This window comes from Buteo buteo, chromosome 16, assembly GCF_964188355.1.
Source record: "Buteo buteo chromosome 16, bButBut1.hap1.1, whole genome shotgun sequence".
Classification (NCBI taxonomy): domain Eukaryota; kingdom Metazoa; phylum Chordata; class Aves; order Accipitriformes; family Accipitridae; genus Buteo; species Buteo buteo.
The window spans coordinates 12,689,838-12,703,277 of record NC_134186.1 but is presented as its reverse complement, the minus strand read 5'-3'; the positions used below and the strand labels follow the sequence as shown (position 1 = coordinate 12,703,277).

The 13,440-nt window shown below is 42.7% G+C and overlaps 1 protein-coding gene across 1 annotated transcript in view; it reads right to left on the bottom strand.

The window, feature by feature from the left end:
- The window catches only part of BRSK2 (BR serine/threonine kinase 2), a 326,204-nt gene that overhangs the window by 71,139 nt on the left and 241,625 nt on the right, over positions 1–13,440 (bottom strand). Inside the window, 3 exon segments of the mRNA XM_075047051.1 lie at positions 281–349; positions 1,252–1,285; positions 12,179–12,295. Coding sequence (XP_074903152.1) covers positions 281–349; positions 1,252–1,285; positions 12,179–12,295 — 220 coding nt within the window.

Genomic DNA, 13,440 nt, shown 5'->3' with positions numbered 1-13,440 from the left:
CAACACAGCAAAGAGCATTTATGGAGACAAATTTTTGACACTTGTCTATGCTTTGCTGTGCAGGGCATCAGCATTTCAAAGCAGCAGTGAAATATTCCTCATGCTTTTCCTTTGGGAGTGATGTAGAAATAAGAGGAAAGGATGCAACTAAGAGATACAAAACCAGGGGAACTAAAAAAAAAACATCTGTACATGATCTCAATAGAATTGCCATTAAATACAGCAGCATTTTCAGATTCTTCTTTTCTTTTTAAAGGATAGCGCAAGGAAGATGACTCACCACGAGCAACGCAAATAAAATGACTCCGCAGCTCCAGACGTCTGCTTTCCTTCCATCATATTTTTCACCCTGCACAGCAATGACACAGACGTTCAAAAGACTGCTCACTAGCAAATGAATTAATTATCCTTGAAGAACAAGAGAGGGGAGAATGGGAAACCCCACATTTTAATTCAGCCACCTGCTTCCCAAGGTGGTCTTCCCAACTCGGAGGCCATGACACAGCCCATTAATAGAATTTTTATGAACATCAGTTTACAGTCTTATCTGGGATCGGCGAGGATAGGCTCAGAAGTGGGGAGCAGGGCAGGAACGGTCGACAGCTCACAAATGATTAGATCTGGCACTTAAACTGTGTCAGAGGTGTATTAAGGACATCAAGAAGGTGTTTTTCTCTTCCCTGGTTCTTCAGGGAGCTTGTCACCAGTCATGTTACTTGCGAACTCATAGTATTGTTTGGACAGTTGCTTCTGTATGCTTCCTGCTTGGCTTTACATTAAAGATATGCTTTAAAAGAGGGCAATCCTGGCCACTGAAATCTTGGATACTTATTTTCAGAGGACAAAGGGAGAGTAGAGGGAAAGGATAGTTCATATTATTTAATGGAAACCAACATCACTGACAGGCAACCCCGGCTCTTCTACTGAAATGACAGCTACAGCAGAGACAGGAAAGCGTAGGGGACTGCATCCCCTGGGTGGAAAGATCAAGTTAAACGAGGCTACTGTATTTCTGTCGGATCACATGGCACGAAGGGTACTGTGAGAATAACACACGATCATTTCCCTCATACTGTCTATGTAGCTTGATTCAGGGCTGAGCCAAACAAACAAAACCGTAGTTACGTTCCTTGTGTCCTTTCCAATGCTGTCTGCCTTGGCCAGATTTCCTGTACAGAGGGTCTGTCTGTGTACTTGCAATGAGTGACACTTTAAAAAAATATATTTATACACTAATGTTAACCAACTTACCCGGATGACTTCAGGGCAAGCATAATGTGGTGATCTGAAACATAAAATACAGTCAAATGAGCATGTAACAGCCTTGTATATATGGATTATGTGCATTTCCATTTTGTTTAGCAGAATCATGATTGGGTCACTTATACAGAATGCAAGTGTGCAAAACCAGCACTTTTTGCCTTACCTCAATGACAACATATTTCTAAGAAACTCATAAAATGGTCAAGAAGCAACATAATTCAAAGTTCTATGGCCCTACTAAGAATTTCTTAAAGGCAAGGAAGGAAGAGAAGACCAGGCATATTCTGTGATTATATAGAATTCCAGCCCTCTAATCCCACCCTTTAACTAGGCCTTGTATCTAATTAGAATAGCCTTTTATAAGAAAAGAGACAGAACAGTATTTTCAGACCAAACACATGCATCCCTAAACCATGTCTTGCATCTCTTCTGCTATGATTGCTCTCAATTATTCTAGTGGTCATAAAAGCCACCAGTACATGATTCAACATGCAATTTTTTTTTTCTTTCAAAAAAGTAAAAGGGATGGACGGTAGTACACTACCTAGTGAATTAATATATTCTTTTTGCATCCTTCTACCCATATATCTCTGGGTGAGAATAGTTAATTACTTCAACTTGCCAGGTAATCATTTTAATTCCTAAAGATTATAGCCACAGCTATTTATTTTATAGCCTTCATTAAAGTAACTTGACAAGTAAAAGGGATGCAAACTGTCTGAGACCTGTGGGCAAATCATGCTATTGTTTATACTGACACCTCCCAGCAGTCCCTAAGCCTGTCTTCATTTGTGCATTTGTTTCTTGTGACAAATGCAATCATGGCTGGGCAATACCTGTCTCACAAAGTAATGAGCAAAACAGAGGCACAATGAGGTTAGCTTTGTGCTAGGATGCTACATTAATGCCCAGTGAGACAGCCCATTAATTGAATTTCCATACACACTACACTTATCTTATGGCAAAATATCATCCTGTGGGCATGGAACGCCCTGATGTGGTATCACAGCTTTTGGCAGATGATGATAATAACGTCAGGGTACACTTGGGACTGCAGCTACCTTGACAGCAAAACTTAAGCAAGGAGAGAGAAATGCAGCTGATCCCTCACAAATTTCAGGAAAGATGGAATTCAGAAGTTTAGTACAAGATTTAACCCCCATTTAAGAGGTTATCACAGGTATTCTAACCAGGTCTATCCGCTCAGTAGTGATCCCAAGTGTCTTAATTTAGACTGGATTTTAAAAACCTCAATTCAAGAGTGAAAACAGATCATGAAAACCAGAACCTTCCCTCAGAGAGCTGGCCATAGTTGGGCCTTAGGATAGCAAAAAGAATGGACTTGTGCCTAGTGGGTGGACAGACTATCTGGGCTCTCTTGGCAGCTCTGTCACTGGCAGCCATATAGACATGGACAAGGTTACTGGACATGGACAAGGTTACTTAACGTTTTTAAAAGCTGCAGCTGGCCCCAGTTTGAAAAAGGTGACCAGAACCTCACCATGAGTGTACTCTTCTGACTAAAAGAAGAGCAATGCCAGCACAACTTCTATACCTCACAGAAGTTTGTATGACTGAATTTTGACTGATGCTGGGATTTGTACGAGGCTTTAACCTTTTAGGGAAAAAGCTTCTATAGGAACAAAGAGCATGATGGCAACATAATGAAATTAAGCTAAAGCAGTCAGTAGTGTTAATAAAATTGTTGCTTCTTGACTAAGCGGGGGCTCATTTGGGGGACTTACAGCATATTGCTGGCCACTGCTGGAGAGAAAGTGAGGCCACAGTGAGACGCCAAATTACTTAATGTTATGTATGTGTTCCCAAGCCTCCAAATTATATTGTTCCCTGTGAATTTGCTTCTTTATAGCAATCCAACAGCTACTCTACACCTGTTCTTTTCAATACCCCAAAGCCTTAACCACTAAAGAGTCATATCACTGGACTAATGCATGATTTTACAAGCTTTTAGAAGACAAGTGAAATTATTCTTGTGAGAATGCTTAACTAGTGGTGGTGTCTTTTTTTCTTATCATAAAAATGGTGTATAGTGTACAGGTCATCCTTAAGGCACACACAAATCAGAATTAAGGACCAGGACCAGAACTGGGACTGCAACCCAGGACTGGACAAGCACAGCCAACTGTCACCAGTGCTAGACTGCTTAGACAGAACAGTGGAAGAGGGAACTATGGAGCTGTAGGGAAGGTAGTACTGCAACTATAATTTGGAAAAAACATCATGGACATTCACTCAGTTTAGTCACCTCAGAATAGAAAGACCAGTTCTAACATGTTCTATATAAGTGAGTCACACTAGGTTTATTGGAAAACGTATCGGGGGGGTAACAAAGGAGTGAAGACACAATCTAGATAACTGTTGAGCTCCTGTCACTTAGCGTGTCTGAGTTTCTCAGTCTTGCATGCATTTTAGCTTCTGTCAGGTACGATGCTACCATTGCCTTTCCTACAGAAGGTGAGTCACGAAGACAGACAGTAATAAAAAATGGCTACTGCAGGTGGTGTCTGTGGCTAAGCTAGAAACTTAAGCCAGACCTCTCAAATCCTGCACGGTATCCTGTACCGTTCAGCATCATCCTTCAGCACAATACTTTTTGGGTGGCCGTGCCATCTGGGATGCACTGGAAGAGTCAGTGTCTCCATTTGCAGAGTGCTTCTGAGTTCTTATTTGAACATGATGACTCCAACAAAGATTTCAGAACTCTTAATTGTGGATGCTGAGCAATGCAACCACCTTGATAGCTTCCTGTGCTAACATCCTTGAAAAGAAGAATGTTAAGTGTTGTGAAGAACCCAAGACAGGTGTATACCTATTTATGTGTCCCACTAGCAAATGTACTTAAAGCATTTACCCTCCTGAGGTCAGCCGGAGTGCAGTGGAATCTGCTAGGTGTCTTACAAGGCACCACTGAAATTCTGCTAAAATCTAGGAGAGTGGGGGGAGAAAATGATATAATAAGTCCTTTGAACAAGTTGGATTGATTTGATCATTCAACAGATGCACTGCAACTGCCCAGAGAGCACAGGTTCCTGGCATAGCCATTCTGAATTCTTGCCAGCACACACTAGCTAGATATCTGCAGCATTATCTTGGCTAACAGCTCTAAAAGCGATCCTCCGGCCAGCCAGAACCCATAGAAAACTCATTTCCATGCTGCCAATCACAGAGCAACTTCAGCTGCTTTAAAGAGAAAACTCAAATTTAATCAAAAATCTATTTATCTTTCTACAGAGTCATGAATATTTCTTTGGCTCTTATCACTAATTATTCAATATACGTGTGTCAAGAGCAACATTGCCTGCCTCTTCCCCTAGGCCATCTCCTCATCATTCAGCTACATCTCTGTGCAGCAAAAGCCACAATCTGCCCTTGATAACAAATAAGTATATCGCTCATCAAGATCAAGAAGCAGTTGCTGCCTGTGGGTACTGCTGCAAAAAAAGCACCGATGTTGGCAGTGTTTATATCAAGGGTGACGTGGATTTTCCCAGGCTAGTTTGTCTGGGGCAGGAAGGGCTCTCTGAATGGTCATTCACAGCTATGACTCTAGGACACAGTAATCTTATAGATCTTGGGGGACCTTAGCAAAGCATTTACATGGGATTTCAACCGGAGGACATAAGCCAGAGTGCAATGGTGACATCCAGGACAGTCCTGGACAGTTAAGTCAGGCATTCAGAAAGAAATGTATATATCCTTGATGTATCTATCCTGAACTTCATCTGAGAAACTAGAAAAGTAGTTCTTGATCTGGGCACATCAAGATACAGCACAGCTACAGTAGATCTGAGACAACCAGGGCCACATCATCAGTGCAGATGCGATGTGCCTGTGACCTACAGGTCTCATTATGTAGGTAAGAGAGACCTGCACTGTGCACACACAAATCGACTGCCCATGTATGGTTTATCTGGGAATATACAGTAACTGCTTTTCCAGAGAAGCTGATGGTTGATCCAAGAAGCACAGGGAAAGCTATGTAATCCTACTCCACAGTGTGACAAATCCTGTGTTACGCTATCTGATGAGTTCCCAGGTCCCATCAAACATGCGTGTCCATACCTGGGTCCTTTGGTCCCATGCCTTAAGATGGTACTATTTGGGGAAGAAGAAAAGCTTCGAGTGCCATTCCTTAGGCCTCACAGCTGGAGGCAGAGTTTCTGCAGAGAGGGAGGAACAAGAAGCCTCCTTCCCTCTGTTTTTCTTATGCATGAAGTTACCTTGATACAGAAGGTTGTACAGGTGCACGGAAGTCCTCCCACGTCTAGCTGTCTTTGCTGTTGCTCAGATGCTAGAGTCCCTTCTCCCCCACCCCGTTAATCACAGTCTCCAAGCTGGCTTTCAGAGACAGAAGCTACCCACTAGCACAACGGCTGCCTTGTGCTTTCCCCCCATGCTGGGTAGCAAAGGGCTGAGATGAAGGGGAAAGCCAGAGGAGTAGCAAAATAGATAAAGGGAATTCTTCAGGAGAAGAACATACATTAGAGCATTCTGAGTGGAGAAAGCGACAGCCACAGATCACACAGAAAAATAAGACAGGGAGAGACTGAAGAAATGGTTCCAGTAGCAGTGGGTAGTTAAGGTTGCAGTGAAGGCAGTAGCTGTAGGTAAGGCTGTAATTAAGGCTGTAGCTGTAGTTAAGGCTGAATGCTATTTTGCCATTAAAGCTTCAACTCAGTCCTTTAGCTTTATATGAGAAAACTCAACATCTAGCACTTAGCCATCTTACAGCTGTTTACTCCTTGAACACAATTACATTTCTGGGGAATCTGTAAATCAGTTCATTAATATATCAGTTCAAATTATTAAGACTTGGAACCTTTAAGAGATCCTAATTTAAAAAATGAAACAGACCCCAGTATTAAAAGGGCATAAAGGTTGCAAAGTTAAGCTTTCAAAAGTTAAGAATTGCTAAAATAAAGCTTGAAGAGGTTATACTGTACTCTGCAGGTAAGTTGGGGTGGGGTGGTGGATCTGTTGCTGTCCCCAATGCCTCTGTCTTACTTGTGGCTGAAGTTGGAAAGTCTGTAGCAATGTGAGGGAAGTTTAGTGTCATGGAGGACAAGCTCGTGATAGAGGCAGCTGACTGACATACTGGAGGATCAAACTCTCTCTCCACCCCTGCCACAGAATCCTTCTGTGAAAGAAAATGAACAGGTGCCTTAAACTGAGATGTTCACAGGTAATTATGAGTTGCAGGTTCCCCAGTTTCCAAAATCACAGTGCAACACATCCGAAGTCTGATTTACAGTATTTATAAGCACGTGGAGCAGTAGCTGCAGTTGGTAGGCTCTCTGCTCTCCAATTAAAGGACTGTTGTCAAGGCCTGAGTATTCTGAGATATGAGGCCCCAGAGTATCCACGCTCAAAACTGGTTGATAATTTTGAGTTTCATTTTGCAGAATCACGTGTCCTCATATAAATGGAGATAACCAGATCAATGTGGCAAACATAATATGAAAACAGTGTAATTAATATTTGTAAACCTAAGATACTACGATGAAAATCATACCTAGTATTCATAGCAAGGCTTGAATGCAGTGAGCAGAAATTATGAATGGATCCATAAAATGAATCATGAGGAAAAATCAAACATTAAATAGCTGTTTGTTCAAAAAACCACACCACCCAAACACCAAATGAGGCAAAGATTTGTTGGGAGAAAGCTGTACAAGCTTGTAATTAATGGCCATATCCTAACGTGCATGGGCTAAGTTAATGCTATACTGGCAATCTTAACATTTTAAGCACATCTTAAATTCTCAGTGCTTGATTTTGCAGACTTAAAGCTCTTTTAACATACCTTGGGATGTATTATAGGTGAGGCTGGTATTAATGGTTATTAATAAAGTTGTCTGGTATTTCCCTTTATAATCCTTATTTTAAGTTGCCCATGACTTACCATCAATTTAACAACTTAACAACAATTTTCCATGCTTGTCATCTGCCTCAGACTGGTTTCATGCTTGTGTGTGCATGCATGTTGTGTATGGGCCAAAACATTTCCACCATCTAAGTCTAATCTAAATTAAATATTTTTTTCCCATAAAAAAGGAAAATTTCTAGTATTCTCAACTGCAAAGGGAAAACTTGAGTATTTGTTTGCATTCTCTAGAAAAAATTACTCAAACTGCCACTAGAAAACTGCAGTTTGCATTTACGAGCAGAAGCACTCTAGAGCATCAGGATGAAAATTCTATTTGCATTGGTAAAACTTCACAGAACAATTTTTCTACCTGAAACTGATACTACGAGCTGCTGCGGCTGGGGTTGTCACAAGGTACCAAACTTTAATACAAAGTGAGTGCAGAACCAATGGGAAATAGATCCAGGACTGACAGCAACTGATTGGGACAACCAGGTAGGGTAAACTAGAGCTGGAACCTAGTGGAAAAGAGAAAAGGATCTGGGATTTGGGGCAAATACAGAGCAGGAATGACTGGGAGAAGTCAGCAAGACTAGAAAGCAAATCAGGGAAGGAGATGGGAACGGAGTGCTGGGAATGGAAGCTCTTGACGAGATAGAGTAAAAAGTACTAATTCTGGCATTTCCAATTTTAAGAGCCTAAATTTGCAAGCCTAACAATAACTGAATGTAGGACACTTGCATATGTTTTAGACAACATGCACACATTTATTATAAAGGGGAAAGAATATGTGCAGCATCATGTCTTGTCATTAAAATCAGAAACAGTGCTTGGACACTGAGGTGTGTTGCAAATCAATATCACTCTCCTGAATTATCTGCTCATCACGGGTGTGCTGATACACCAAATACAGACGTAAGGGAATCAGGAACTAGATGATCTCTGCTAGCATTTCTAACAAACACACAGTGCAATGGTTGTTATAAATACCCTGAGCTCAAAAAGAGCCAGTAATCAGTTCTTAATGAGATTATGTGCTTTTTTTTTTTTTTTTTTGATAGATCCAGGCAATCTGTGGGTCTGCAAAGTGTTGCTAGGAATTGCTAGGGAGAGCTGAGAGCAGAGGAATGGACTGTGCTGGGGTTGGAAGTTGCTGTTTTCCTCCATTATGCCACTGACAGGCACAAGGCTTTCTTCTCACTCTCAAAAAAATCATGATCTTCCCACATGCACACAGCTTTCTGGATCAGGCTAGGGGTTCCCTGTGGAGACACCAATATGGGGGAACTGTTGCATACAGTCAGTTAATTGTGGGGCTGTCAGCAGTGGCGTCAGTCTCCATACCGACTGCCGCTGCAGAGATCAGGTCTGGTGCTGGAGCAAGCTATATTTACACGTCAGCTCTGTCCTAGCTCTTGGTTGGGATAGAGAGATTTGGAGGCATGCAGCCCAGAGACTAGCACTACTGTGGGTTCTCAGTCCTCTGGCAGCTTGCAGGAACCTCCACCCACTAGGACTCAGTGATTTGAAGCTGTGATGAGTGAAACGGAGAGAAGTGAAGAGATGGCAAAAATTTACTTTGCCAGGTTTCTGTGAGGAGCAATGGGGAATTAGGAAAGATCTTTACAAACTCCCAAGAACTGTAACTCAACAGTATCTTCTTCCAATCCTTCATTTTAGCCATAAGTCCTCTTAGTTCAAGAAAAGGGAACAAGGTCCAGGGAATGCCCCAACAATTCCTACTTTTCCAAGACTCCTATAGAAATTACTGCAATTTACATTCAGAGCAACCTGCGCACTGCAATGACTTGCTAAGATGGAGAACTGAAGCAGAGAAAGGTAAAGCGTCTTGTCCAAGACCACCCTGAATGCCTTCAGAAGAGGCAGAAGCCAAGCTCAGATCACCCAGGTCTCAGTCCTGAGGTTTAACCATAAGGCACTCACTCTTCTTGCCTAGTGACAATTCAGGATGGATTGGACAGTATCTACCATTCTGAAACACTGCAAGGCAGTGTGCTGGGAGGAACTGCTGTGAAAAGAGACAGGGGAGTGTCTCTGCATGCCATTGCTTGGAGGGATAAAGAGGAGTAAGAGCTGAAGAGATCTAAAATAATAGAAGCAGCATCCTACCGCATCTTCCGCTTCCTTCCTTTGCTGTTTGCTCACAGACGTCCCCCGCTCCTGGAGGAATGCAGAGACTCACTGCGCTACTTTGGCATTTCAAGGACCATCTCTCCATGAGGATGCCTTGCTGTGCAACTTCTGCAGTAAGCTGAGTTATTTTTGCAAACCCCACATACAGCTCCTCTTCCCTTCAAGGGTCTAAAGACACATGTTTAAAATTATGGCTTATTCTTCTGTGCTTTGTATATGCAAGATTTGCGCAATAGACATTTCCAGTAATGGAGATTCATTACAATCAAGATCCAATGGGCAGTCTGTCAGTGACAAATTATGTCAATGAAACAGCAAGTCCACCCTTACCTCCCTCTCCTTCACAGACACAACCGGATTGAACTTTTATTGTTTTCTCCAGGTAGCCATCAGTGCTACAGATATCTGTGCAGATCTAAGGAGTAGCTCTCAGAAAACACTGACTCTGAGGTAGGCAATACAGCATACTTTAGACTACATTATTATCTTCAGGAGGCCAGTCAAGGCTCTGTGGTGACCTAAAGCCTACCCAAACTTTGGACTAAACTTAGCAAGTCACTTGTGACAGCAAAGAATTTTTGACTGCACGCTAACTGCTCTGCTGTACTGACAAAGTTAGCTGCATCACACAGCTCAACCCCATCTGATCCTCCCACTCTGACTGACAGAAATACCTGGAGACTCCTTGCGTGACTGTCAATGGAAATGTTACAGTTTCATCTCATTATCAGTGTTCACAGCACAGATAAAACCATTCTGGAAATTAACTTCTGGGTGCATGGAGGAGCATCTTATTAAAGCTCAGTATCTCAGCCATGATTCACTCTGTTTTGTTCCTTTTCATGCTGGCTGAAAGTACCAGCTACAAGGGTAGGTAAAACTGTTGCCTTGAAAAGCTCTGAGGTTACTCTGTGTGCTCCAAGGGAAAGGGAGTCATAACTGGATTGCCTTTCTTTGTGAACAGTGTGGCATATTGTTATATATTCCTTCCTTCCTTCCTCCCTTCACCCCCCAAACCAGAGAGATCACAAGACACCAGTATCAGCCATGCTGGGCTCCATGCCAGGAGAATTAATGAAGTGGTGTAATAGCTCACATGGAGGCCTAGTGATTGGCACCACACTTAAAATGCATCTGCAAGGCAGGAGATCATAGCATTGCTGCTGTGTTCTGTTTATTACAGGCACATCTCTTCCGTTCCATTGATTTCTTTATTAGCACGTTTTAAGGCCGCAATGTGGGGGCTGGCTCTGCTTGAAGCATGGAGGTTTGAATTCCAGCACAGCTTATGGAAAGGAAGTCTCCCTTTGAGACTCTAGACCTGGATGACAGAGCCTGGTGCTAACAAGGACTGGAACCCTACTGAGAGGTTCCTGGGGAGTTTGAAAAATCCTACAGGGCAATGTGAGACTGCGTTGGCTTTTATACTTCCTCTTGGTTTTTTCATGGAAGGAAGGGGGAAAATTTTATCTAAAGAGTATACAGGCTTCATGGTTAACTGCAGGGAGGACTTTATTTCCTCATCTAGAGGGAAGGTTTGAAAGCAGCTGAAAGCAACAGATGTGCAAACTCATAGCTCCTTGCTTTTCATCTGTGCTGCTAAGAGATCAAATCTTGACTTGACGTGGACAGAAAGGAATGTGTGGGTCTCAGTGTACTCATCAGCCAGCATTCGATCACATCATGAACTTCAAATAATTTTGCTATCCATTATTCATGACTTTGAAAGCAGAGCTGTACAGCTCAGGACTGAGAGGCAGTGGCTGGGCTGTACAGGGAACCATGATGGCTCCACATCTACCCTGAACTACCTTGGCTCAGAGCACAGACTGAAAAAACATTGACTGTAATCAGCTGAGGACAGGGCTGGGCTGGAGTTATCAGATTCACACTACCAAAGGCCAGGAAGAGTAGGTCTGTATGGGAGGAGGTGGAAATCCGCTGGTACTGCCTGCAGCTCCAGTTTCTGAGTTTGCTGTTATAAAAATTCAGACACAGGTAAAAGCTGGCATAGCGGGCCCAGCCTGAAGCAGCTTGATGCAGCTGCTGCCCTTGCCACAGCTCACTGTGGCAGCCCCCCACAGTCAACAGAGCACCAAGCCATAGCTGGGGTTTGGGGGGGAGCGGCGCATGGTGCAGTGGTGTCCCTAGAGGCAACGGTGATGAGAGGGCATTGCCCCCAGAGAGCACATCCTGTCCCCTGCCAGGCACCCGGGCTTTGCTCAGCTGTTGGGCTTATTGCTGGCTCCCTTGGAAATTCTTAGAAAGCTCTTGCTGGCAATTGAATCGCCATGGAAATGTTTTTAGATTGCCCCTGCAATATTCCTCCAAGCAGTCTCCTTTGTATCTGCATTCATGCCCTGCTTCTAATTGCAAAGGACCTGGCTGCCTCCCTGTCAATCCTGCATGTGAGCCGAAACGAAGCAGTGTGGAGCATGAACAGGAAGAGCTGCAAGAAGGCAGCCTAATCAGGACATGCAAATTCCATTTCAAAACCCCTAGATTCATTTTTTTTCACCCCCTAATATTTTTAAAGCCTCTTCCTAAAACAGCCAACACTACTGCTTTCAGTTCTCAAAAATTATATGGCCAGTGAAAGCAAACACACCAGCATATGCAGATGAATCCAAATCTGAAAGCCTTGATTTTTAAATCCCTATGTGACACCTGCAGAGACCTGCTTTTCACTGTAAAACATTTAAAAACCCTTCTTTTAGCTATCTTATACACTATGTGCATCATATCAATTTATTACTTTGCTGAGAAATAACAATGCACAGTGTAAGTCTGCAAGTCTTTATTGAAACCCTTACTATAGACAACTTATGTCTGGAATCTATCACTGATTTTTGCAACATGTTCCGAAACACTCACCCACAACTGGTTTCTAACAAGCTGTCCCCAACCTGCAGCGATGCCATCCCAAAGTCTGCTATCCGAATGTTGTTCTTTTCATCCAGCAGTAGGTTTTCTGGTTTTAAGTCCCTGTGGCTGTAAAGAGAGGATCAAAATGTGAGTTAAATTATCCATGACAGCTTTCCCACTCCAAAACTTGTTCTTTAGCCAGCATAGCATCGAACCTATTATATTTTAATTGATTTCATTTTTTTTCCTGTCCCAGGCAGGAGAACACACATATCCAAGATCCAATCTTTGCAATACTCTAGACCATATTCCAAATGCCCACTCCTCATGAATGCAAGGCTTGAACCCGCAGTGCCCTGACAGGAAATGAACATCTTCGACATCCAGTGATACCAGCACAATCTGAGGGAGAGACTGAGAGAAATAGGTAGGAGGAGAATTTCAGCTTGGATTTAGGGCTGATATACTCCATCATATGCCAGCTCCTTAAGGTAGGAGGCAACACCATCAATATATTCTGTCAACAACAGGAAACAAAATGAGTGATATCTAGAGAAAAAAAAATCCTTGGTGTACATGCTACTGCAAAAAGCCCCCATTAGGAGTTGTTTACATAGACATATGGCTTTGAAATAATTTGGTGTAATTAGCTCTGATGGAGAAATACCTTCAACTCAGCACTGCTTGTAACTAAGGATGCCAGCAGTGGAAAGGAAGAGAGAGGATTCCCTCCCTTCCATAAAAGCTAGATTCTCCTATTATTTGGCAACACGGGAAGAGCCAGGCCGCCATGATCTTCAGGATGGCAACTCCTGCTTTAAATCAAAGGTATCATATATTGACTAATTTATTAATCTCCATTACCCACAGCCAACACCACTGTGAACCCATGTCTGCTTTTTAGTACTCAAGTGCTTTTGTACAACTATCACATTTACATGATTTTATATCCAAAGACAAAAACCTTGCACAAAATTTGTCATGGCTCCCCTTTTCTTTCTTTTTATTTGTAACTCTTGAACAGTCACAGAGATGAGAGAAGCACTTTAGGCAAATGAAAGATGCAGCTCTTTTCTTGGTTTTGCTTGTAAGTAGGCAAAATGAGTCTTTGATGTCTTGCTAATAAAAGGTCCAAATACAAACACTCAAACCTTGCTGGCAGAATGGCCAGCTTTGGTGGCCGGTCAGAACACAAACCTGTGGGAAATGGCCAGCCGACAACACATGCGAGTGTCTGGCGAACAACAGTCATTTGTAACAATGGTTCACTA